At 42.4% G+C, this 26,792-nt stretch overlaps 1 protein-coding gene across 1 annotated transcript in view; it reads left to right on the top strand.

The window, feature by feature from the left end:
* SIM1 (single-minded family bHLH transcription factor 1) overlaps nt 1-26,792 on the top strand; it is a 77,318-nt gene that overhangs the window by 8,568 nt on the left and 41,958 nt on the right. Inside the window, exons 2-8 of the mRNA XM_008578834.1 lie at nt 2,502-2,584; nt 6,021-6,110; nt 6,776-6,884; nt 7,020-7,105; nt 7,824-8,023; nt 8,282-8,388; nt 9,066-9,213. Coding sequence (XP_008577056.1) covers nt 2,502-2,584; nt 6,021-6,110; nt 6,776-6,884; nt 7,020-7,105; nt 7,824-8,023; nt 8,282-8,388; nt 9,066-9,213 — 823 coding nt within the window. The remainder of the gene's footprint in view (nt 1-2,501; nt 2,585-6,020; nt 6,111-6,775; nt 6,885-7,019; nt 7,106-7,823; nt 8,024-8,281; nt 8,389-9,065; nt 9,214-26,792) is intronic.

The raw sequence follows: 26,792 nt of genomic DNA, 5'->3' as shown, positions 1-26,792 counted from the left end.
ATATTAACTCAGACAACCGTGTGACGGAGATTCTGACGGGGAACATAAAGAGAAGGCAACTCTCCGTGAAAGCAAAAGTTTCCTTAAAAGGTGGGGTGTGGGGGGTGTAGGAGAAGGCCAGGGAGGCCCCTGTTAACCTGCGCCGAGACGGGCTGTTTATCATTAACCTGTGGGGAAGTCTTCGTTTCCCGAGTGGGCGCATACTTTAAAAGGTGGGGTGTGGGGGGTGTAGGAGAAGGCCAGGGAGGCCCCTGTTAACCTGCGCCGGGACGGGCTGTTTATCATTAACCTGTGGGGAAGTCTTCGTTTCCCGAGTGGGCGCATACCAATGAGGCCACAACCCGAGCCAAAAACCAGCCGAGACTGGCGCCCGGAGTTCGGAACCAATATTTAATCCCCAGCCCGGCCCTGGGAATTTTCTGATCATTCTGGTCGGGAAACCGCTCCGGGGCGTCTTCCAGCCGCTTTGGAAGACCTTCAGAATTTTAGATTGAAGACGTTTGTTGGCCCCAGGTGCAGGCCTCACATCCTTCTCGGAGCTGTGCAAGACACATCTCCTGGCACAACGCAGGCTCCACGGACCCGGGCGCGCCCGTGTGTCCCGGCTTTTCCTCCGCGAAGTTTTGGGGTTTCAGGCTTCGGCTGGGGTGCCTAAGGTCCGGCGCCACCTGCGTCCTGGGCTCTCCCAGCAGGGTCCTTTCCCTTTTCCCTGGTGTGGCCTCTAAAGCCAACCCCTCCCGCCACTTCTTCTGTGTGGGTACGTCTGAGAGGGAATTAAAAAAATGAGTATGTCGTGCCAGAAACCAAGGAGGATAGGTTGGCTGAGACAGGAGGAGCAAAGGGAAGGTGACAAGGCGAAGGGGTGTGTACAGGTGGCTGTGATGGGGGCTTGTCCACGAAGTACAGGAGGACCGCAAGGACCAGCGCACTGGAGTCACTCTGGGGAGAGAAACGGGGGCGGGCTAAAGAGTCAGGAGTGTTTGAATCGGTGCAAGAGAGGGAGAGGAGTCCAGGAGCGGGCGGGGAGCCTCAGTGTTTGCAGAGCTGTGGGGAAATCGTTAGATTTATTTAGATGTGCAAACACCCAGAAAGACGTGATTCGAGCTTAAGGGGCGCTCACAGTTACTCGTTGCCAGGATTTTTTGATAGCTTGCTTAGGAAGCAGTTCCTGTCCAACACCTTTTAAAAGTCCAACTCCACGTTTTATTTTGAAAGATTCGCTCCAACCCCCATAGTACAATGCGAATGTGTTTGTCATTGCATACTTTATGGTGATTTGCCCCTAAACGCAGTAAATCACCTTTGGGCGGGGGTGTTTGTCATTGCATACTTTATGGTGATTTGCCCCTAAACGCAGTAAATCACCTTTGGGCGGGGGGATGTCGCGTTAAACCTTGTTTAATGGTGTAGGAATAAAAGAAATTAACCACCTAGTTAAAATAATTTTAGCAGCCGTACTATTAAAAGATATTACCCATAAATAGTTTAACATAGGTTTCTGCAAGTTTCTTCTACCTTATTTTTCACTTTCTTTCTGCAAACAGGTATTATGGCAGTTTCGATAATAATTTTTAAAAACTCAGCCACGAGAGTCCTGAGCGTTTTATTTTTTAGACATCACAGGAGAAATGGTTTGGGGCAAAGCCTAGAAAGATCTTAACGTGGTAACATCAAAGAGAGGAAGAACCTGTCTTTGTTAATAGGAGATAGTACCTGGAAAGTAGAAAAATGATTCGCTGCGTCGAAAAGGGAACGAAAATATTGCTAAGAAGTTGTTAGCTTCAAAGTAACCCACTTCAGAAAAACCCATGCCAGGAGGGATAAGGTGTCTGTAAGGCGGAGGCGAGGAGGGGAAAGGAAGAGGAAAAAAGGATTGTGCAGAAATGCTGGTGAACTTCAGGCTGGAAGTCATCGGCAATCGGATTTTTTTTTTTTTTTTTTTTTTTTTTTTTTTGGAAAGGGATTAAAGTCAGGGGATGAGAATGGCTAGAGAGCCCCGCAGCCAATCAGAAAGGCCACCAGGGACTGACCTAGCCTGTCTTCTCAGGTCGCTCCAGGCGGGCAGCGGCGTTCGCAGGGTATGGGGGCATTCCTGGGCTCCTGTAAAGGATAATGAAAACTCTGAGCGAGAAATAATATGTTCTTCATCCCCGAAAACACAGTAGTGAAGCCACGCAAAAGTTATCACTGGGGTATGGTGTGTGTCGGGATTCCTCCAGGGCACAGGCCACTTCAGGTCCTGCTAGCAGGGCGCTTGGCCATGGCCCTGCCCTCACTGGGAAACCTTGTCTTACTCTGTTAAAAAGCTGAGAGGGAGGTATCGAAACTTACAAGCTCCCATCTCCAGCTGTCCAGGTTGGAGGGGACGGTGGGAGGAGCCCCTATGGTATCCGGTTCTGTGTGCGCGCACGCGCGCGCGCGTGACATAATCGCGGAACCAGTCCCAAACTGCCAGGTGGGTCGGGGTTCCGTCGCTAAAGGCTCTTTCTGTATCTACACAGGGCTTGGCGAGGCGTGGGGCCACTCGAGTCGAACAAGCCCCCTGGACAACGTCGGCCGCGAACTGGGCTCCCATTTGCTTCAGGTACAGGCGCAGGTCTCCCTGTGACGCATAGGCTTCGAGGGTCCGGGTGCCTGGCGCTGCGCGGGAGTTCTAGTTTCTCAGAAAAAAAAAAAAGGAATCCAGTCTGAACGTGGCCCTCTATCAGCCTAACAGCTCCTCCAGAGTTAAACTCTAGCTCTTAACTTCGCTGGGTGTCTTCGAGGCTGACAGGTAGGCAAGGTGACCACCCAGACGTTGGGTTCAGAAGGTAGGCCGACGCCGCCCAGACCCCATCAAGGGAAGGTGCACCACTTGTCACCATTCGGTGAGGGAGCTGGAGAGCCTGGGCGAGGCCGCCGAGGCAGGGCCGCAAAACCGTCAGAAATGAAGGATTTCCAAAGGAAATAACAGGAACGTGGTAGAAATGCCGGCCAGTGCTTTAAACCCACACGTTTCGGATCCAGCTGCGTTTGCAGCTCGTTTCATCTTTTCCCTGTAGTTGCCCAGCTGCCTTCTCTCTCCCTACGCGCCCTCACCCCAGGCCAGCCCCGGCAGTGCACAGACGCTCAATACACACATATCCTCTCCCCTCATCGCCCCCCCCCACCAGGTAATGAGTTTAACCAATGTGAGGCGCCCGTTACCTTGTTGTTTGCAGTGCACACCGTTTTAAATTGCCCATTGCCCGCTTAAGTCGCAGAACAAATATTTTAAATAGCAAAACTCCCGGTGGCATTTTTAGGTTTGACACTTGTCCCCTGTCTTGCACCCTCTTTATTACGCAAGTCCACCAGGACCTTTTTGCACGGGAGTCTTGCACCTAAGCAGCATCAGGAGAACCTAAGCTGGTTCTCCCACTAGGCAGGCATGAGTGCTATCTTTTGGCAAGAGCTCCACAGCCTTTCCTGTCAAACCGATATCCCATCCCTCTCTTCCTCCTAGGGACGAAGAAAGGTCTTAGATGAGCATTCCCTCTCTGATCTGGCCTCCACACCTCTGAATTTATCTAGAAAGGTGCTGTAACTTCCTTCTCTAAAACACATACTGAGACACGTGATAGATGTCTCTGTGTCCTTCCTCAATGTTTCTATATTCCCAACTAATTTCTCTCAGTAATATAAGCAAGATAACAAAATCCAAACAACCCCTCACCCTTTCTATCTCTTCCCTCTTCCTCATTCCAAATTTCTGACAGGACTCACATTTCTCAAGTTCAATGGCTTACCTCTCTCCCCATTCACTCCCATGTCCCTGCAGTCGGGCATCTCTCCCACCCACTGTGCTCTGCACAGGCTCCACTGCATTTTGATATCAAGTACCAGATACTGCTCTCTTATCCTATCTAAGCTCTTTCATTCCACAAATATAGGAGGGTCAACTGAATGCCAGACAGAAAGCCCTACCCTCACGGAGTTTGCATTCTAAGGAGAACAGCCTTATGAACTCACACATGTGCACTGCATAGTGTACCAGGTGGCGTAGGTGCGAGGGAGAAAAATATGGGGAAGGAGCAGGATTGTGTTTGAGTGATGGCATTTAAAATAGGGATGGTTGAAGAGGGCCTCACTGAGAAGTTCACAATGGGTAAAGACCTGAAGGAGGTGACACTGATGACTTGACATTCTCCCCCTTCCTCAGTTTCTAAAATAGCACTATGTCCCAGATTCTTCTTCCTCTCTGCCTGCTCCTCTTTGATTTTCCCACCACTGGCTGGCCTGCAAAAACTGTAATTTCCCCCAAAGTTCTAGCTCTGTTTCTCCTCACATACCCTCAAGGCCTCCTAGGTGATCTTAGCAACACCACTGCCTCTAGGCTTTTCTCCACATGACCCTAGCAAGTTTCTCCAGTCTAGATTCCTCTCCTGACCTCCAGACCTTTATTTTCTGCTGCTCAGCCAGGCATATGGAAATGGAAATCTTCATGCACCTGAAGTTTAGCATCTCCAAGACAAGAATGCATTTAATAGCTCCTGCCCCCAGACTTCCAATCATACAACATCTCACTATGCTTCCCTAAATTGTCAGTTTTGGATAACGGCGTCACCCTCTGCTCAATACCCTTACTGAAACCTTAAAGTCAGCCTTGACTTTTCTCTCTGCCAGCAATTAGTATGAAGTCCATAGCCAGAACCATCTTTGAATGAGACTCTCCCCCTTCTACATCTCCCCTGTGATCATTCAGTTTCAGGCTTGACCACCTGTGTTGCAGCTACCTGCTCTGATTTCTGCATCCCCATCTTCCTGTAGCCACTGTCCATACTCTGCCAGAAAACAAACAAACAAAAAAAAAAACCCAAACGTATCTAAGCATACTATTCTCCTGCTTAGAAACCTCTTTTAGAACCCTGCTGCCTACAGGAGCAACTCCAGATTCCGCAGGTTGATATTTCAAATTCTGAAAGTCCATTGCAGGTGTATTTCCTCAGCTCCATCTCTGGTACACTAGACTCATCACCTCGGAATATACCAGATACATACTACCCCTAGTCCCTGCCTTTGCCACATCATTTCTTCTGCCTGGGATGCTCTTCCTTCTTTTTCCAGTCCAAGCTTCCTCTTCAAGTTTCTGCTCAAAGACCAGCTCTTCTAAGGCCTTTTTGATTCTTCCCCAGGCCTCTGATCACTCAGCCTCTGTCCCCCGCCCACCTGTTCAGCACTGTGTATTCAGTTATGTGGTCATTATATCTATTTTCAGCCGGTCATCCTGCTGGACTTCCAGGTCCTTGAGAGCAGGGACTGACTCATCCTTATGTCTCTGTTGCCTGGACTGAGGGCTCATTCACAGAGATAAAGGGCCAGTCAGAGTCTAAGACTTTCTGTCATTGATGCATCAATGTAAACATACACACACATACACACTACAACACTACTCTATGGACTTGCTGCTCATAAAGCCTCTCATCTTCTAAATCCTTCTCTCCTGGACTCTTTCCAGAGCCACTGGCCGCTTCCTTCTGTCTACAAACTTCAGACCACCAGCCCTTTCATGTCAACCAGTACCTTCTACATTGGATCTTTCCCAAATTCTGCTATTACTCTTTCCTTTATAGGACACCACCACTATGGAATACCTGAAGACTGACACAGAAACCTCTGATTCTTTCAGTGACCATCACCCCAGGAACCTAACTCACCTCTTATCACAGGCTGTGATATTTCCCCCGCAGAATGTGTGTGTTACAGTTGTGTCTCCTTTGTCCATTTCATTAGACTTGAGTCTTGGAGGGCATTAGCCTTATGCAACACTTTTTCTGGATCTCTCCAAGTGTACTGCATGCCCCAGATGCTTATAAATTTGGAATAAACAAAAAAGGAGACTCTTGTGACTGATTTTCTATGCCCTGTTTCCTGCCAGCCCCTCTCCACTCCATCTCTCTGTCCTTCTGACCAAATGTCTCTGACTTCTGTACTCTCCCCACCCCAATTTCTCTAGATGGCCCAGAGGGCTCTCTGTTCACACTCTATTTCTGTCTCTCCAGACCCTAGATGGCTTCATCTTCGTGGTGGCCCCAGATGGGAAGATCATGTATATCTCAGAGACAGCCTCAGTCCACCTGGGTCTTTCTCAGGTAGGTGAGTGGTCCACACTTCCAGCCTGCAATGTTTATAGCTACAGCTGGAAGCAGGAGGTGGAGAGGAGGCTTTTCTGAAGATTTCATATCTGCATTTCTGGCTTGGAAATCTCTCAGCTAGCAAGAGGACTCTAAACAGGTTTGAATTTCCTCATTCTTCAACTTCCCTTATTCTTTCTTTAGCTTCCACTCCAGATCCAAACAATGGCTACTTTTTTGAGTCCTTACCATAAGCCAGATACGTGGCAGGAGGTTGCATATTTATCTTATGATGTCTTTACCAAAACATTGTCAGGGGCTACTACTACTACTATTGCTACTATTAGTATTTTCATAGACAAGGAAGCTGAGGCTTTGATAGGCTTACCATAAGCCAGATACGTGGCAGGAGGTTGCATATTTATCTTATGATGTCTTTACCAAAGCATTGTCAGGGGCTACTACTACTACTATTGCTACTATTAGTATTTTCATAGACAAGGAAGCTGAGGCTTTGATAGGCTACAATAGGCAAGTAGCAATCAGCGAGCTAGAATTAGAACTCAGGGCCAGTTCCAGAGTTCTGGCTTCTGTCCTCACAGTTTTGACCCCCACCCCCAACTTTAAGTCCCTTCAGGGGGCATTCCATCTCCACGGAGACGGTGATAGCCTCCTCTTTACAGGTAGAGCTGACCGGAAACAGCATTTATGAGTACATCCATCCCGCGGACCACGACGAGATGACGGCGGTGCTCACCGCCCATCAGCCCTACCACTCTCACTTCGTGCAGGGTAAGGCAGACACATGCCTGCGATGTCCAGGCCCATCACAGTCTGCTTGTGGTTGCCCCCAGTTAGTCGTGGCAGGGACCGGTCCTGCACCGACCATTTCACGTCTTGAGCCTCCTCCGCTCCTCTCTCCCTCAGAGTACGAGATCGAACGCTCCTTCTTCCTGAGGATGAAGTGCGTCTTGGCCAAGCGGAACGCAGGCCTCACCTGCGGCGGCTACAAGGTGTGTGGCTGAGCTGGAAAACGCACGACGCGTGGCAGCTGGGTGTAGTCGGAGGGGGCAGGACACAAGGCGCGTTAGGTGCGGAAGGGACGTTCCTGCAGCTGGGGCAGCACCCTAGTGCGCCCCCAGCATGTATCAAAGCGCCGAGGGCCCGGACACTCCACGAGAGTCACTGAACACCTGGGGACTTAGCGTGAAGTCCAAGTCTGGGTCGAGATACTGCGCACCACGGGAGCTCTTAACTGTGGCCCGTAGAGATGGGCCGTAAGGGTCCGTAAGGCCTCTGAAATGGCGGGTGACTTTGGTGGATTGTGAGTTTAGCCATAGAGTCAGAGTTTGACCCCCCAAAATTTTGGTTAAGAACCAGAGCTTTAGCTGGAAGCCGTGGTTCTCAAGTTGAATGTGATTGAATGTCATTAGAAAGCAGGTTCCAGGGCTCCACTTCGCTATTAGCTATTCGGATGCATTAATGCATTTAGTTGGTGCGGCCCAGGACTCTGCAGTTTTCACAAGCTCCCGGATGAGATCAGTGTGGTGTTGCAGTCACTCTCTTGTGACACCTTACAGCACCAATGACTTTGGACCCTTTAGTGCAAAGGCGTGGTCCACACGGTGTTTGTGGCCAAGTAGAGTTTCAACATGTTTCAACCCCTTCCCCACCTTCTGGGGGGCTCTTCCTGACTCTGGCTGAGTCTCGCCCCCTCCCCCTCCGCCGCAGGTCATTCATTGCAGCGGCTACCTGAAGATCCGCCAGTACAGCCTGGACATGTCCCCCTTTGACGGCTGCTACCAGAACGTGGGCCTAGTGGCCGTGGGTCACTCGCTGCCTCCCAGCGCCGTCACGGAGATCAAGCTACACAGCAACATGTTCATGTTCCGTGCCAGCCTGGACATGAAGCTCATCTTCCTGGACTCCAGGTGGGTAGGCAGGGCCGAAAAGGGCCAACCCTAGCATGAGAGCAGCCCTGCTCGGTGTCGGTGACAGTGAGGCAGTGAGTTTTTTTTTTTTTTTTTTTAATGAGTCTATTTTGCAGACGAGGTGATTGACTGGGCCCTGCGAAGTGAGGGCGGGCACCTAGGTGTGAGACACTGTTGGGAATGGGGGACACGCCCGACTCCTCTCCCCTTCCACCCCTCCTCCCCCCAAATTCATCCCGCGGGGATTGCTGTCCTCAGGGTGGCGGAGCTGACGGGGTATGAACCTCAGGACCTGATTGAGAAGACCCTGTACCACCACGTGCATGGCTGCGACACCTTCCACCTGCGCTGCGCTCACCACCTGCGTAAGGCGCCACCCTGCCCTGCACCCTGCCACCCTGGCGCGTCCCTGGGGCGGGGGCGGGGAAAGGGCGCTACTTGAGTTCACCCAAGCGCACAGATGGGAGCCCTCGCAGTCGGGTGATAGTGGTGGCGGTGTGTGAGGCCCGCGAGGGGCTTCTACAGCCCTGGGTCCCCCAGGTTTCTCTGACATTAGCGGGCTGCTAACACAGGTGGAGGGGGGCGTTTCTGGGCGAAATCTCAACAGGAGGGGTCTTATTCTCCTACTGATGTGCTTCCCCACATACAAACCTCACTAAAGTTGCGAAAACCCAAGGCTGGTCATCTCCGCTCACGCTCTCGACCCGCCTAGGTTTTTGATACATCTTGGCTTTGAGCTCAGTGGGAGCGTCAGAGTTCAAGCGAATCTGGGGGAAACTCCCAACTTTGTGTTATCCTCTTGGCTCAGGTGAAGACAGCGGTCCAGAGAGGGGCCTCTCCGTTAGCATCCCTGTAAGGGGGGACTCCACGCAGTTGAAAAAGACAATCAATTCTTTTGGGAATTTGCCTGTTGTCTCTCCCTCCCGCCTGGAGCAGTCGTTAGGGCCCACAGGGGGCCCGCACTCCCACCACCTGGGGTTGCGTTTGGGACCAGTCGGGGCAGGCTGGTTCACCACCCCTCTGCCTTCTGTCTCTCAATCAGTGCTGGTGAAGGGACAGGTGACCACCAAGTACTATAGGTTCCTGGCGAAGCACGGTGGCTGGGTATGGGTGCAGAGCTACGCGACCATTGTGCACAACAGTCGCTCTTCCAGGCCACACTGCATCGTCAGCGTCAACTACGTCCTCACGTGAGTGCAAGTCGGGGACCCCTTCGTCCACTCCAGGTGACCCTGGTCTTCGGGCGGGTGCGGTGGCGGGGCACGACCGGGTTAGACGAGGCTGAGGTCCCCTGGGGATGCCTGTTTGACCCCCGAGTGCTGGCTGCGCTGGGAGGAGGCAGGTCGAGCACTTTCATCTTTCTGGAGACTTCCTTCGTTATTTTCTAGAGAAAGATTTAGGAGTTTTTCCATCAAGGTCCGTATTTGCTTTCTTCTCTTTCTCGCTCTTAACCTTTTAAGCGAACTCTGCATTAAATAAAACTTAATGCAGCAGAAAGAGAAAAGAGAAAGAGAGAGGAAAGGATCCGACGTACGAGCCATTTATGGTTAACAAACAGGACATCTGTTTCACTTTTTCAGATCTGGAGTTTGAAGTTCTTAATTTTAACCAGAGTCTCCAGTCAAAGTTAGGAGTTCTGAGAGAGTGGTTCTTTCCCTGAACCACGAAGGGGGCTTAAGTGACCAGGAGGGCCTGACTTTAACCCCCAGAAAGCAAAGGGACTGGAGCTAACCCCACAAGTCTTGGCCGGCACCCAGGGTCCGGGCGTGGTGTGGAGTCGAGCTCCGGGTGCCACCTGCGGGCGTGACTTACAGGGAGGCTGCAGCAGCCACATTTGAGCCTTATTCTTTCTAGAAACGGTAATCGTTTCTGGTTGCCCGAGTGGCCCTGCGGGCTGATCACGTGGCCTGGTGTTCTGCTGGCGAAGAAAGCACGTTCTGTATAATGTTTGTGAAAGTCGAATTACTTAGGGTTGAAGCCTTTCTGAAGAACCCTTTTGTGTGCGCAGTTGCTGTGTTTTGTTTGTTTTGCTTTTGTTGTTGTTGTTGTTTTTCTTGTTGTTGGTACAGGTCGAAATTCTTGTGACTTTAGGGCACTTTAGGGGTTACTTACTTTGGAAGCATCGACACACCAGGCACTTAGTAGAAATGCTATTTTGACACTAGGAAGTTGGTTAAAGGGTCTTAATAGTCTATTTGGGATGAGACTATACTGTAGGCAATGAGGACTAGATTCATTTCACGTTGTTTTAAATTGCCAAATTAAAAATGTAGTAGTCGGAAATATTATGCTTGGCTGTATTTCTTCTGTGCCCTGTTTAATAAGAAAATTTAATTCAAGTCTTAGAAAATGAATTTGGTTTAGATGAGAATTCAGTATTCAAGAATAATAGCTGGTTATTAAGAAGAATCTTTTAACTTCTTTTGTTTGGTAAACAATGTTAAAATAAATATTAGATTTTTGTAATAGCAAGAAGGCCATGTATTTTAATACAGAGCAAAAATAAAAAAAAAAAAATAAAAGACTGACATTTTGGGTTTCGTAAAACAAAACCGTCTATTTTATGAATGCAGTTTTTCATATTATTAAAATAAACATAAGAGAAAATGGCAAAGCATAATTCATAAAATAAGCCACTTTGTGAAGCAGAAGTATTAAAAGGTGAAAAATTATGTCTGCTTACCATGGAAAAGAAATGGACATTCTTTAAGAAGGTGCTTTGTATGTCTGAGACATCACAAGCATTAAACATACATTCTGTTTTCTGGTGGGTGCCTGTGGTTAGTAATCATTTTTTATCAAACAGCAGGGTATATAGTCACACAGTCCCATATAAATGATCTGAATGCAAGTTAGACCTCCCAATGGGTAAACTTATTTTGTTTGGAGTCATTTTGAAATATTCTGTTTTGTTTTCCAGTGGATAACTGTACTTTCTTTCTTCTGTTGACTGTCATTTTTCACTTTACACAATTTTTCAGAGCTATAGAATTAGATGATCATTTTTACATTGGGTTAAAAAAGATGTAAATAAGGATAAATAAATTATTTATAAAAGGAAAAATAGCATGGCACACATTTTTCTGAACATGTTATGCCTCTGAATGAAAATAGAAATAAACACACAGAAGCGTGTATACACAGATACACAAGATGAAAAGCTGAAATTGATTACCCTTTTATGAGTCTCAGCTCCAGTTTCTTGTATAAAAACTCTTAGGACAGTTTTTATAGCTGCAAATGTGGAAACTGCTTTAGATGAAATGTCATCAGGTGGCTCTGTGTGTGTTGACAGGATTTTCATAATGAACAGGTTGCAGTTTGTTTGATGTGTATATCACATATCTGCCTGGAAGTTACTAATTTACATTGTCTTAGCAAATTAAATAGATGGCTATTGATTCTCTATGGTAGTAGTGAACCATCACATACAGAAGGCTACTTCTCTATGAAGACTGAGAATAAGTAAATTCTTTGCACATACACCACCTCAAACAATGTACTTAAAACCACAAGCTCCCCTCAAAATTGAAATACTAGATATTTTCCAAATTTAAACATTTTAATAGCTTACATATTGAAGAGATTTTCATGTTGTGAAAGTAGAGGGGATTTTTAAATAAGCATTGGTCAAATGAGGATGTGATGTTTTGGTGGAAGACACATTCATAAGAAGCTCATTTTTCTAATTTTCGTATGGTAAATTTATTGTTAAAGTTAAAATATGCCTGGAAACGTCAGTCACTATTACCTAACAAAAACAACAATGAATAGAAATATTCAGTAACCATGTTTTAATAAGCAGTTGCAATGGTGCATATAGGAAAACTGGATGAATTTAGAGGCAGGTGGTGTACGTCCTGGTGCTTTTTACTGGCTTTTGTATGACCACCACATGTTCTGAAAATTTGGAGAGTAGAAGACACTATGATAAAAATTCAAAAATTCTCTTAGTTTCTCTAGGTCTCTGAGGCTCAGTGAAGCTTCTACAGCTCTTCTCTAACCACCACTTCCCCCCACCAAACCAAACCAAACGAAACAAAAATCTGACCAACTCATGATTCTTGTTATAAGACATACATACCCTGATAGCTTTATTTCCTACATTCAGGAAATCTTTATAAATTATGAGTGCCCACAGGCTTTGAAATAAGTGTAAAATATGACAAGCCTTGCTCTCTGTTTACTGTCAAGAAGATAGGTGAATGGAGATGGTGTCTACTAACAGTGAATGCTGGGGAAAGTCCAGAAAGTGTGGAGAGTAAAGAGAAAGAAAACTGTGTAAGGTCCTGAGTGATTTCCTCGAATTCATATTTCCTCCAGTTTATGTTTAATTAGTTGTATTAATTATACATAGCCAGTTCAGATGGAAAGCATTAGTACTTAATGTGACAAAAATTGAAAGTGTGGAACATCCAATAAACCATTAAAAGTAATTTCTAGGAAAATGTAGAGTCTCAGTTCCCTTTACATTTTTAGACTTTATATTTTTTTAAAATAAGAAATATTCTGCCACTTTTAAGTATAAATTAATGAAGTGTAAAACTTTTAAACTATTATAATTTAAAACTATTTTAAAACATAAACTTTTCAAATATAAAAGTTGAAAGAATAGTAAATGAATATTCATGTACACATCATCTACTTGAATCTATATGATGTGTATATGAATATTCAACTGTTAACATTTTGCCATGTTGCTTTATGTCTCTCACTGCCTATATGTATGTCTATTTTTATGTATATATTTTTTCCTACTAAATTACTTCCAAGTAAGCTACACACATTATGGTACTTCATCCTTAAATAACATTCTCCTGCATAACCACTATGCCATTTATGATGGCACATTTTAAGTGTTCAGAATTACTGTGTGTAGAAGCTTGCAGAAATGCAGATGAGAGGTAGTTTGCTGATGCCATTAAAAACAATCTGCCACTAATATTCATCAAGTACTCATTGGTGTATGACCTCAGTTAGGTTGATTGATAGATGATATTTTGTAAGGGGACTTCTGTAGGAAGTAGTTCTAAATGTTAGTGTATTTTAAACTAGATTTCTATTAAGAATTGTACATTAACACAATTATGATATTGTGCCTGGAAAGTAAAAGAGATTAGATTTAGTGAGTGATATGGTAATTTTGGAATCAGACAAATTTAATATCTTCAACCATTTTTTGCTGGTGGAGAGGGCTTCTCTGTTTTCCTAAGTTTAGGATGGAACACTGCTTTCCTGGAAACTCTCACATGTTTTAGACTGATTCATTGAGCATAAAGAAGGAAGTAATTTCTGTGTTAAAATTTCCATTTCTGTGTTACTAAAAGCAGAACAAGTAGAAACAATTCACATTAGTGATGTGTATAACATTTGCTATTTACTAAATGCCTTTTTTGAGTTTGTAGAAAAGTGAGGGCAAATGCCAAAGGAGATATACTTCCTCCATGTCGAAGGGAAAAAAAGGGTCTCTACATTGTAATTTTTGCAGGTTTCATACTTTTTATTCTCATTTGCATACCATTGTGTGTTCTCACAATTGACCAATGTGAGGAACATTCTAATTCTCACAGATAAAAACAATTTTTAAATGTTAATGTATTCTGTGAATATAAAACCCTACATATCTTTACCATAAAGCAACAAACATTAAAATATGCTCACAATGGTTTGCTATTTGAAGTATATTAATGGTGCCAAGTTAATTTGGGTGTTCGAATTTTTAAAAAATTAAATTTATTTAAGGCCAGTGATATTATTATTGCTATGTATTTTAGAAAACGTTTTTTAAAAGCTTGACTGACAATAAGTGTAGTTATCAAATAGGTTTTATTTTCCTGGTTAGTAAATTACAAGTAATGTCAAGTGAAGCACCCATTGACTTAACAAGCTACAGCAAATATAAAATAATTTACTCCTGTACCTCAGATCTGTGGAGTACTTATTGCATAGATTTAATGCTTTTTATCATTCAAAATAATAATCATGCATTAATGTATACCCATAAATTAGATTTGATCCTTAATTGTGTTTAATCTTTATTATGATAATGCTGAATGTCAAAGTCCCAGTGGTCCTTTTCAAATGATATTTTTTATAACTTAATGATTGTACAAACAAATTGAAGACATATTTGTATTAATAATAATTTTTTAACTGCCAAAACATTTTATTAAAAGGAAGAGCTGGAAGATTTAGTCTCTTTTGATACACACAATACTAGGACTCATTTAAATAATCTTATTCTTCATACACTTTCTGCTTATAACTTCTTATCAGAATGTTATGTTTTTAGTTTTAAATTCATCTATTATGACCTTACAAACTTCGTATTTTTTTTTTTGAATTTTTATTTTGTCGATATACAATGTGGTTGATTATTATGGCCCATCACCGAAGCCTCCCTCCCTCCTCCCTCTCCCCCCAAACTTTGTATTTTTAAAAATGAATTATGAATGCACATCTCTTTCAAAGTGCTATCATGTTAGTTACCTGATTTGCTTCTTTGACAAGCTCTGCACATGGTTGGGTCAGAGATTGCAATTTTCATTTCCTAGGTGAGGAAACTGAGGCTCAGTTATACTAAGTAAGTAGTGAAGTCAGGATTAGAGGTTGGTGTGTCAATTTCTACTGCATCCTGCTGTTGTCTGTTTATAGGGTGGGAGTTGGGGGTGGTTGAAGGGAAGAAATGTTTGAGAGGGATGGATTTAAATGAGTAAAGCATGTAGTGTCCAGCCCACCTAACTTAAAGGTACAATTTGATCTGAATTCACGATCAAAGATTAAAAAGCTGCCTCTGGGTTGCTGCTTCACAAGTGTGTGCACATACTGACATTTTATTGGCTAAAATTTAGCGGTGTTATCTTCTCAATGACACTCATCATTTTTTCTCATAAGTCTAACTAAGAATGTTTTCATTTTATAAGGAAAAAAAGGTGGCCTACAAACATTTTTTTAAACAAATTGCTTGCCTCCAGATTATACAGATACCGTATCTATCACTATTACTGATTATTTCTACAGCCAGATTTAACATTTTATGTTCTTGTTAAACAAAAGCATTAAATCAAATGTCAGTGGATTGGTAAGCCAAGTCATCCTTTTTATAAGATGTGACACAAATTGCCTCCTGGTATTTCCTAGATGCTGAGTGTGTGTCCATGGGGGTGGGGGTGGGGGTGGGCATTGGCCCTTCTGCCTTTGAGGGAGAGTGGAGGATATCTAGTGGCAGTAGCAGTTGTCCCCTGGGGGTTCTTTTCAGGGGCTGGGGATGGAGAACTTCCCAGCATTCTCCGGGCTGCTGTGCTGAGCTCTGGCTCCTTGGTGTTGCTGCTGCTGCTGCTTTCCCTCCCCAGGCCTCTCTGGCCTCTACTCCTTCCTTTGTTTTTGCCCAGATCTGCAGGGCACTGACTCACAGAACCTGCTCTTTAGTCCCTGGTGGGGGCTACTTGGGGAACACTGAAATGTTGGTTACAAGATGTGGGGGGGAGGATGGGGGGGAGGCTATGCATATCTTGATAATTTAGTAAAAGGTTGCTACTGCTTTCCCCTTCTCCAGTGCTTCTGTCTCTGTTCTCTGTTCTTGTTGGCTTGCGACATCTTTCCAGATGAGCAGGTGGTGATAGAAAATTCATTTGGGTTGGAGTGAGTGTTGGTGTCTATGCTTAAGCCATCATGCAAAAAGATTGGCAGGAGTTGAGATGAAACGTGGAATACCTGAGGACCTGTCAGTGGAGGAATTTAACATTCTGCCTTGCCTGGAGGAGTAACTCCCACCACCCCAAACCTCTTTCCCCTGCCTCAGACATTCCAAGGTCCAGGGAGCTGGCCAGGGAGAAGGGTGGTTGTGGCAACTGCAAAGCTGCGAGGAATGAGAGGGGAACCTACTTCTGTAGGGCATGGACAACGTTTGGGGTCTGGCTCTGCCTGGGCCATCTGCTTACCAGCTGTGACTTTTACTCCAGGAAGTGATATTGCAGGATTTTGATTCTATTTTTATTATTTCAAGCAACCACGGGCTTTGATGTCAGACAGGCCTGAGTTAGAATCAAGACTCTGCTGCACAATAACTGTAAGCCCTTGAGCATATCACTCTACCCATCTGACCCTCTGCTTTCCCACCTGTGAAATGGGGACATTTGTACCCACCTTTTAGGAATTTAGGAGGATTAAATGAGGTAATGTATAAATAGGACAGTACCTGGCAGAAAGCAGGTACTCAAAATATCTTAGGTGCTGTTATTAACTCTGGCCAATTATGTGACATCATCTAAAATACTTTGGAAGACAGTGAATAGTTTCCTCTTCAACCTGAATTTGTAAATCCTCCAATACACAAATTTAGGTGTTTATTTTCTCCCCTCTTCCCAGTTCCTCAACACATGAACCTTCAAGCATTGTGTTCTTTGTGTGTGGTGATTTCTGCAGTTTGGTTAGGCTCATCCTGTTTTTCACTGTTGTCATTGTATATTCTAGAGGGAGTGGCCATTCCTGCTTGCAGGGAAGTAAGCCAGCATTTACCAAGTGCCTTCTCTGTTCCAGGGACGGTGAAAGATGCTTGACATAGGTTACTTTCCTAGGGGAAAAAAAAGGTTCTAAGAAACTAAGCTTCTACTGAGTCTCTCAGGTTAATTTAGTCGAAACCAATGTTTTGTCAACTTAACCAGTGTTAGTAATTATAATTTAAAGAGAATAAAACATGAAACGCTGACATTTTTGATGGTGCTCAGTGAGCCTTTTGTATATTCCTCATTGTTCTACATGGACTGGGCATGGTTGTATCACTAGGAACACAGAGTGGCAGATTGCAGTGATTAATTGCATGTACACATGAAGCAGAAATCTTGGCATTTCTTGAGCCGTTTATTATTTAGTTGGAAAAATAGGAGAAGTCCATTTAAATATTTAAGAAGTCAGATTAGCCCAGTTTGAAATGATAGGTATACTGGCACTATTTGCTGAGGGCGCAGAATTCAAAGGAGCTCTAGGTAAGGGTGGAAGGATCAAGGAAGTGTTGGGATTTCAAAGGTTGGAAGCAAAGGTGGGGCATTTTGAGAGATGGGCCAGAGACCTATATACATTTTTCCCACTGTTCTTTCCCCAGTATGTACTCCTTGTAACACAGTTAGTATCACTCTTCAGGTTAGATTTGAGCAGTGATTGACTCACTGCTCTCATCTGAGCTGGGTTTTCTTTTCTTCTTTACCTTCTTTACTCTGAACTTTTTTGTTGGAACTTAGCATGTTCCATCAGGACTGGAAACTATTTTCGCTAAGGCTCTTGCCCTTCCTAAATTAGTAGTGGTATATCTTCAACATATTCACCCAACTTAAGTAATAAAAATGTTTTTCTAGTATCTAGACATAGAACACAGTTTTTAAAGTTTGTTGGGATATCAGTATTCTGAATTGAATGTAAATCTTATTGAAATAGATATGTAGTGCCACTATATGCATAATGGTTGAGTTTTAAAAATTATTTTCAGAAAGAAAATGTGAGGTATATATTAGGACAACAAACACCAGCGGATTGGAGAAGGAGGTGCAAGGTCCCACTATGGCTGGTTCCAGATTTGCAGGGCCAGAGGGCCTTCTTTGACGTAATCCTGCTGCTGTTAGAATATGATGTGGTCTCACCCTTCGGCTTCTTAGTTGCATGTTTTGAACCCTGAAAAACATAAGGGATTCATTACAAGGTATTTGAAAAATGTGTTAGAAATGAGATATCACTACGTTTTATCCTGTAACATAACATATTAATTAAGAGCTTAGGCTCTGGAGTTTATTGTCTATTCACATCCCAGTGCTGCCAGTCACTGGCTCTGTGACTATGGGCAAATTGCTTGACTTCACTGTGTCTATTTTTCAAGAAATCTATAAAATGCAGGTAGCAAGAGGTTCTACTTCATAGAGTCATTGTGGACATTAAATGAGATAATGTGTGAGGTTCTTGGCACTGTGCCCAAAGCAAAGTAACATTGAGTAAATATGAATTATTAGAGTGGTTATTTTATTGAAATTAAATAAAATAGTTTTGGCTTGCTAATAAACACAAAATAAATGTGTGTGAGTCTTTGGGATGAAGGAGGGAAAGCTCAAGTCTTAGGAAAGCAGAGGATGACCCAAGAAAAAAAGATCAGCAATCATTCTGATGCATCTGGAAAAGATTGTTAGATCCTCCTTCAGCCAGTTAGGACTAGTAGGTCTTTAAGCATTCATAAAAGATTTATTGAGCACCTATTATCTGTCAGGCACTGTGCCAAGTTTGGCAGACATCGAAATGAGTAAGACAGTGTCCTCGGGAAAAAGAAATAAGTACAAGTTGAAGCTCAATGTAATTGCCATTTCTTTATGTTAAAACAGCCCAACATTGGCAATTTCATATGATTCTACCTAATATTTATGAAATAATTTATGAAGTTTTGCAGATATTTTGCAAAGTTCTGTGGATAGTTCACTCCTTTGTTTAATGTAGGGTCTCTACAAAGTGACTAAATTTCTTCACAGTTCAGGTGTATTGGGACCTAGTTAGCTGCCATGCAATATCCTCACCCCCTGCCCAGGCCTGACCCCATCTCTCTTTCACCAATTTAAGCATCAACAGTCATGATGTTTTCACAAAACAGCAATCGATAAGTGTCACCCATAAAACATGATTTATTTAGAAGATCTAATATTTTACCAGGATTCAAATGGGAGCTGCTGTCTTCACTAGAAGGATATTTTTTCTTTGATTGATTGTTAAATGAATACAGCCTGTGAAGGGATCTTTTTAAAAATTTTTTTTCCTGGGGATTTCTTGTTCAAACAGAATTTGTTGTATCCACATCAGCAAAGTCGTGCTAATATGGGCTGCTGGCCAGATCGTGGAAATAGCCTCATTATATTGAACTCGATGTCATAATGGTATCCATTAAGGTGGGATTCTCTTTGTGTTTGTACTTTTAAACCCAAGTCCCTTGCCACTTTTTACATCTCTCCAAAAATAGCAACATTCCTTGGTAATGCAATCTTAGAATGTGCTCTCTCACCTCCTATACTGAAAACCATTGCAAAAGGAGAATCCTTGGTCTTGAGCATTCTTCGGGGTTTGTGGCTTGCTGCTGCTCTTCAGCCATTTGTTTTACTCTCTGTGCTTGTGATTACTGTAATGTGTTCTGGTGACTGAACCACAAGATTCGCTTCTTTCAGCACCTCCCACATTAATTGATGTTGGTGTCCAAATACGTGACAGGCGACAAGGTGCTTTTTTTTTTGCAGATCTAACCAAATGCAACACAAAGTCTTTCGTTTTAATTTTTATAAGCTATTACGAGACAAATAGGGTTGGAAGTCACAGCATTTACATTTGCTGTTGAAATCTTAACTACAGACCTGGCAAAGTGAAGTATTTGTTGTGCTGGATTTAGGTAATGGACCCCTGCAGTGTTACAGCTCAGGAATGTGGGGGGAATAAAGCCCACTAAGGAGAGGGCAGAGTGGGTGTCAATTTCATTCCTCCAATTAGAGCAGTTAAAGAAATAGCAAAGTGCAGGGTAGTGTTTTATTTTGATGGCTAATTGAAAACCTGGGGGAAATATTTAGAGCTGAAGATGGCATTTTACAGTATAATCTTTTTTTCTGTTTGTGTCTCTCCTCCCTTGACTCAATAGGACCTTCATTATAAACAAATTTCTATTATTAGAATCAGCTTAATTTCTGTTGCTATAATTAATGAGACGGTAAGAAATGTTTCAGAGCTTAGTCCTCTCTATGGCAAGCTGGGGTTGGTTCATGCATTCACTCAACAAGTACTCTGGTGCCTACTATGTGCCAGGCTCTGTGGCAGGGCAGGCTGTGACCAAGAGAGACAAAGTCATTACCCTCATGGAGTGTAAATTCTAGCGGGAGGAAACAGATTGTACTTAAACAATAAAATGTCATATAATATCAGGAAGCAATAGGAAAAATATTAAGCAGGACAAAGAGATAGGAGTGGCCAGGCAAGGCCTCTCTGAAGATTCATGAATGAAGGAAGGGAGCCAGCCATGCTGACACCTGCAGGGAGAGCATTCCCAGTAGAGGGAAGCAAATGCAAAGGTCCTGAGGTGGAAACCAGATTGGCATGTTGTGAAATGGAGGTCACTGTGGCTGCTGCTGAGTAAGGGAGTGGAAGAGTGGAAGGAGATGATACTAGAAGAATTGGAAGGGTCACATCATGTTGGGTCTTGAAGGCTTTGGGAAGCCACTGGAGAGTTCTGAGCAAAGACATGGCATGATTTAATTTGTGATATGAAAAAATCATTCTGGCTGGTGGGCAGGGGAGAGAATAGAATTTGGGGAGTGTGGAGGATCGAGGCAGGCAGAACAGCTGGGAAAAGATTGCAATTGCCTGGGTGAGGGAGGATGATGGCTTGAAGGAGGGAGGTAGTAAAGGGTCAAATTCAGGCTATGTTTTGAAGGTAGACCTGATGGGGTTTGCAGGTGGATTGGATATGGAGTGTGAGAAAATGAGAGCAGTCAAGCACAGCACCTAGGTCTTCAGCTCCAGCAACTTGGGTGAGTGGTGGGATGGAGCTGTTTTGCGCAGAGTGGCAGCAATCAGTGTTGTGTGTGGATGTGTTTAGCTTTGAGATGCCTGTCATTCATCAGAGTGGAAATGTCACATAGGCAGTTGGCCTTGAGTGTCTTTGGAGTGGGGGTCTGGGCTAGAGCTTGGGGATCATCATTGTATGGAATTTAAAGCCAATGGAGTGGATGAGATCACCAGAGAGTGAGTGTTAATAGAGAAGATAAGCAGCCTGAAGACTGAGCCTTGGAGTCCTGCAATGTTTCGGGGTCTGTAGGAAGAGGAAGCATCCAATGGGAGGTTGAGAAGAAGCAAGCATGGAGGGGGTGAGGTAGGAATAGTCCAGTGAAAGATATGCGGTGAGATTAGGCCTTGGGAAAAGTGTGACACTTGAGTTTTGTCTTTGGAACGTTCCCTCCCCTTTCAGTGGTTTCCCATTTTCTCTGTGGTCCCCCTTTTTACCTGATTCCTTTAGTTTTTCTCATCCCAGATACGAACTGTTCTAGTTCTCAAAGTATGGCCTCCCGACTGGTGACATCAGCATTCCTGGGAGCTTGTTAAAAATGCAGATTGTTTGGCTTCACCCTAGACTTACAAATGAGAAACTCTAAGGGGTGGAACCCAGCTAGCTGTGCTTTAACAAACAAGTGCTTCTGATGAATGCCGAAGTTGGAGAACCACTGCTTTAGGGAAAGATGCTGTAAACAGAATAGATGAGGCATATAATATTATCTCTTTCCAGGCCATCTGTCTAAAGCCAAAGAAATAAATAGATTTTAAGCAAGAGCCAGTAGACCACTGTTGAGACATCTTCATGGGGCCAGGGAAACTTCTCAAGCCTTACGAATTAGAAAAACAGGCAGCTGTCTATTCTGTCTTTGGTAATGGGCTCTATAGATAACTATATATTCTGTGTGTTATTATATAAGCTCTCTGACTCCAAATATAGAGACAATAAAAATTCCGGTATTTTAGTGGGCAATCCAAAATCTGTAGCAAACATTCAGAACTTATTTTGTTTAAATACAACATATCTACCAGGCAATTTAAAATAATGTCTGGGGCCGAGCCCGTGGTGCACTCCGGAGAGGGCGGCGCTCCCGCCGTGGGTTCGGATCCTATATAGGGATGGCCAGTGCGCTCACAGTGCTCACTGGCTGAGCACGGTGCGGCCGGTCTCAAAAAGGACAAAAAAATAATAATAAAAAAATAATGTCTGAATACTAAGGCATAATAATAATGATAATAATAATGGTAGAACATTTGTCGAATTGTGAATTTTTATTCATAAAATATATCTCAAATTTGTTTTAGCCGTTTAAATAATAGAGTTAATGTATATTTAGTCAAGCATTACAGTAGTAAGGGCTTAAGGAGATTAGAAATAAATGAATCCAATTAAAGAACATGTCTGTGAGATTTGATATGTCATAGGTATGAATGAACTGTTTGCACAGCAACTGTAAAGAAACCATTAATGATTAACTATCTAGAAGAGTTTAATCAAGAATAAATGTCATAGGATATATTTTAAAATATTTACGTTAAACAAATGAAGATTTGTGCATTTGAAAAGATTGCATAATGCCAGCATTTTTGCTGTGTCTTTTCCTGGGGAGTTTAAAGCCTGAGGTTCTACTTTTCTATAATCAACAGAAACGCCAGTGCTTTGTGTTGTGCAGAAAAGGGCAGAGCTCCTGACAGTGCTGTGAGGTTTGGCCTTGTGGGGTCTCCCCACAGTAGGCTCTGTGAAGAATTTGAGGACTCTGTGGCCTTGAATATGGAGGTCCAAATTTACCATTGTTGTGGAAGGATTATTTTATTATGCTCACAGATATCTTTTCTGTTCCTGGAGTTTGTGTGGAGATGAAGATAGGAGGTGTGTCCTTTCACCCCCTCTGCAAGAGGATATTTTTAGGGTTTAGGAATCAGCTTTGTGAAGGATCAGACAGTGCGAAAGCTGTTCCAGTGAGAATAGAACATTAACCAAATATAAGGTGTTAGGTGATGGGATTCCCCATTACTTCTCTGTCTTAAGTATTGGAAGAGTTCTAAAGGGTGCGTACACTTAAAAAAAAAATCACCTTATTAAATGACAGTGAAGTGCTTGCTTGGTGAGGGGGATGGACACAGAGAGTGGGGAGGTGGGAAAGAATGGAAGACGCTGGAAAAGAGTGGGCCGGAATAACATGCATGCATTTTATTTCTGATTTGCTGAAAATATAAAAGTAAGACAAACTTGGTTGATTTTACTTTTTCTTTATTTATATTTGACTTTTTTCTAGAAGAAGGCTAAAATTAAGTGTTGAGATTGTGGGAGAGGAGACTGACAATTTTTAATTTATGCCTTTTTTGAAAGAGGCAGCATATTCCGTGTTTAATTTGTTGGGATCTAAGTTTTAAAGAACCAACATCCCCTTTACCCCCCAAGGAAATAAGAAACAAAAAAGCTATAAGATCAATAGAATTTGGAACTCAGACCTGAAAGTTTCATAAATATACCTAAAAATTTAGTAGCGAAATATAGAATGAATTTCTGAGCATAAAAATTAAGTTCCTTAGAACAAGAAATGTGGCCCCCAAATTAGGTTTTTCTTTATTTGAACAATGATAAATGTACCATTTATAACTCATATGAAAATAAAATTTTTTAAGAAACTACTTGGCAAGACTTTTTTTCTTCAATTATGGTAATAATTTTAGTTATATTCTCTAGAGAAGGAAACATAAAGTCATATAGTTCATATGAAAGCCTTCAGAGACAGATAATTCTGAAAGGTGGGAAATGGAAAATAGATCAGAAAGTAAGTGAGATGTACAGGCTCTGAGGGAACATATGGATATTTGGACATTTAAAAATTATAAATGAAGAATTTGAACCTATGGGAAAAGAAATTTAGTGGTGCTTTTCTCTTTTGTAATTTTATACGCACAATGAAGAAACCCTGGAAATGTGAAGAAAACAAGTTGAGGAACCATTTCAGTATGAGTTGGGAGTGCCTGAAACTTGCCTCAATTGGTGTTTTTTAAAAGAAATATTTTTCTGGTTACGAAAGTCATACACGCTCATTATAGAAAAAATTAAGACAATACGGAGAGGCATAAAAAGAAGATAAAAACATCTTTAATCTATTTTCCAGATATCCACTTTTAACATTTTAGTTCATTGCCTCTCACTATGCTTATATGGTACATGTTAATTTTAAAAGACATAATTTTTTACTTTATCATAGTATTTTTTTATGTCATTAGAATCAAAACATTTAATGATTGCATAACGTTTTATCACACGAATATGTCATAATATAACTCCTTTATTGTTAGTTTTTCTTATTTTATTATTCACAATTAAATATAAAAAATTATCCTGTGACAAGCACCCTTAATATAGATTTTTGATACTTATCTCTGTTATTTTCATAAGATATAGTCCTAGAAGTGGAATTACTTGATGTAAATTACGTACATTCTTAAGACTCTTGATAAATACTACTGGTTTACTCTCATACCAGTACTACATAAGAATGGCCATTTACTTCACCTTATCTTTATTGGGATTTACTGTCATTTAAAAAAATCTTTGCCAATTTTAAAGCAAAAATGGCATCTGTTAGCTGCTTTAGTTCACATAGGTTATTACTCATGAGGCTAAACCTCTTAAAACCTTTTTTAAAACCTTTTTAAAATTGCACAGCAATTTGTGCGTTGTTTACATCCTTTTCTTATTTTTCTATTGTGGAGATATTGTATTTATTACTGATTTGTGGAAGTTATTTCTCTGGGGCTTTAAAGCACTATTCCTCCTAACTCCTTCAATACAACTGTAATAGTCCCAAGCAAATGGTTGTGGATGAAATTAATTTAGTATTCTAGTTTTCCTAAGCATGACATATGCTGTGCCTGAATTATAATTTGATTAAAAAAAGAAGTGCATTTTATTAGTGTGCATAACACTAAAACAGCAAAACATGATTTGCTTCTTTGATTTAGGATCTCACCAAATTTCAGAATCATTATTGTTAATTATAATATGGGAATGTAAGAATCACATAAACTTGCTTACTTAGCAGATATCTCTGTCTCATTTATGTAGAAAAGTTTGTCATTTTTGAATTTTCAGTCATTTGGATTCAAGATGAATGAAAGTTTATTGCAATGAGAATTTGTTAATCACTTGCAATGACTATGAGAATCTGCTCTATGTAAGATATTGTGTTAGACAGTAAATAAAGGCTGTTATAAGAGAAGGAGTTTATTAGGTGGTTGTCAAGGTAGGACATTCACCACACTGTGAGGCAGGATGTTAGAAGTGCCGAATGAGTGGTAGAGGCAGCAAATGGTTTAGGAACTCAGGGAAGGAGCAGGGAGAGATCACTGTGGCCAATAGAGGTACAGATTCAGTGTGATGGCAGATCTGGCTTTAGCTATATTTCAACTTGTTTCAGGGGTTGGTGTGAAGATACTATGCAATCTCTGTTATGAGGATGGTTGACTTTGCCACATCTTATTGACATGTTAAAATCTTTTGCCTTACTTTTTGGTTGTTACTGTTTGCCTATTGATTCTACCCATCTTTCCTTCTTAAACTTCCAATGTGCCTAAGTCATTCCTTACCCTTGTGGTACCATCCACTCCATAGCACGTTGTATGGAACCTGCAGAATGGGGGAGAGGCAGTGCTTATGTAAAACCAAAGACTTTGGGGGAACTACTAAAATCACCAAATCAGGGCCGAGCCCGTGGCGCACTTGGGAGAGTGCAGTGCTGGGAGTGCTGTAGCGCTCCCGCCATGGGTTCGGATCCTATATAGGGATGACTGGTGTGCTCACAGCGCTCACTGGCTGAGCACGGTGCGGGCCGGTCTCAAAAAAGGACCAAAAAAAAAAAAAAAAAAAAGGAAAAAAAAATCACCAAATCAAACGGAGACAACTACAAGGAGCCGACACAGATCCACTTATTAGTATGAGACTATTCCACTTGCATGGGCACCTTAGCCTAACTTCCCAGCAGAACGTCTTAGTCTGTGAGCCCCTCACAGTATGGAATTCTCCTTACCAGCTTTCTCTGTTGGGCTCCATAGGAACCTGACAATGAAACATAAAGTAGATTTCTCTGATGCGGAGTTTTACCCAGTGGCCAGGCAGAAACTCTGCCCAAATATAAAGAAGGTCATGCACTCCATGTAACAGTGACTCTAGAATCCAATTAAAAAGTTTAGTGTAAGGCAGTCATTTCTACTTAATGCGATCATGGTTTAATACAATTCTCTGCTTATTTCAATCAGCGCCTTTGGATCCAAATCAATTGTTGTATGTCTTCGTTTCCACGTTTCCCTGGGTAATTTGATCACCTTCAGCTGTTTAAAAAAAAAACTCAGTTGGTAAATCTGGCAACATCTTTTAGGAATTGCCACTTAACATAAAGTCAGCAAAGAAGCTCCAGAATGGTCAGCAGATACAAAATTGACATAGCAGAATAAAAAATTCAGTTGTCTAAAATGAAAGTGGAATAGAGTGTGGTGGAGTTGAAGAGAAACGTTCTTGCAAAGACTCTTGAATTAATATGAACTCGTAAAATACAGTTGATTGCTGCTCTGTAAACTCATTCCAACTCACTTGAAGGTTGTAAATATACAACTTGAAGGTTTGTGGGGCTGTTAGCGTAATGGAGGACAGTTTCCCAGTTGAAATGATAGAAATGTTGTTAATGCATTTCTCTGTAGCTGACAGTACCTTCTATTGGCTTTGCAAGGGTATCACACTGAGCTTCCCATATGGCAAGCTGACATTTACCTTATGAGGTTCATGGTGTATTGCTTAAGGGAAGGCAGAAGTAGGCCAATGATGCAAAAATGGCCCCATTTTCTCTATTGGAATTCGAGTTATTCCAAATATGCACATGACTATTATAAAGTTTAAAGTAGACTCAGATGGTTAATTCTGCAAATTGAATGATTTCTGACTGTCCATAATGGAATAAGAGGATTACTTTGGTCTGTGCAAATATGGGTGAAATTGACAAGCTGCAGGTTCTAGTGATTGCAAATTACCCATTTCACATTGCTTTCAGAGCTGAGGTACCTGAGGATATCTGCAGCTCTCATACAAATCATTAAAGGGAGAAAAATGTAAATTGTTCTCAATAGTCTTTTGAGGAATATGCCCAATGGCATATGCCATAGTTCCCCTTTCAATATGCCAATCATGTCTGGGAGAACAGTATGAGCT

The sequence above is a fragment of the Galeopterus variegatus genome, unplaced genomic scaffold (genome assembly GCF_000696425.1).
Source record: "Galeopterus variegatus unplaced genomic scaffold, G_variegatus-3.0.2 Scaffold1772, whole genome shotgun sequence".
NCBI classification, from domain to species: domain Eukaryota; kingdom Metazoa; phylum Chordata; class Mammalia; order Dermoptera; family Cynocephalidae; genus Galeopterus; species Galeopterus variegatus.
This window is presented reverse-complemented; position numbering and strand designations above follow the sequence as displayed.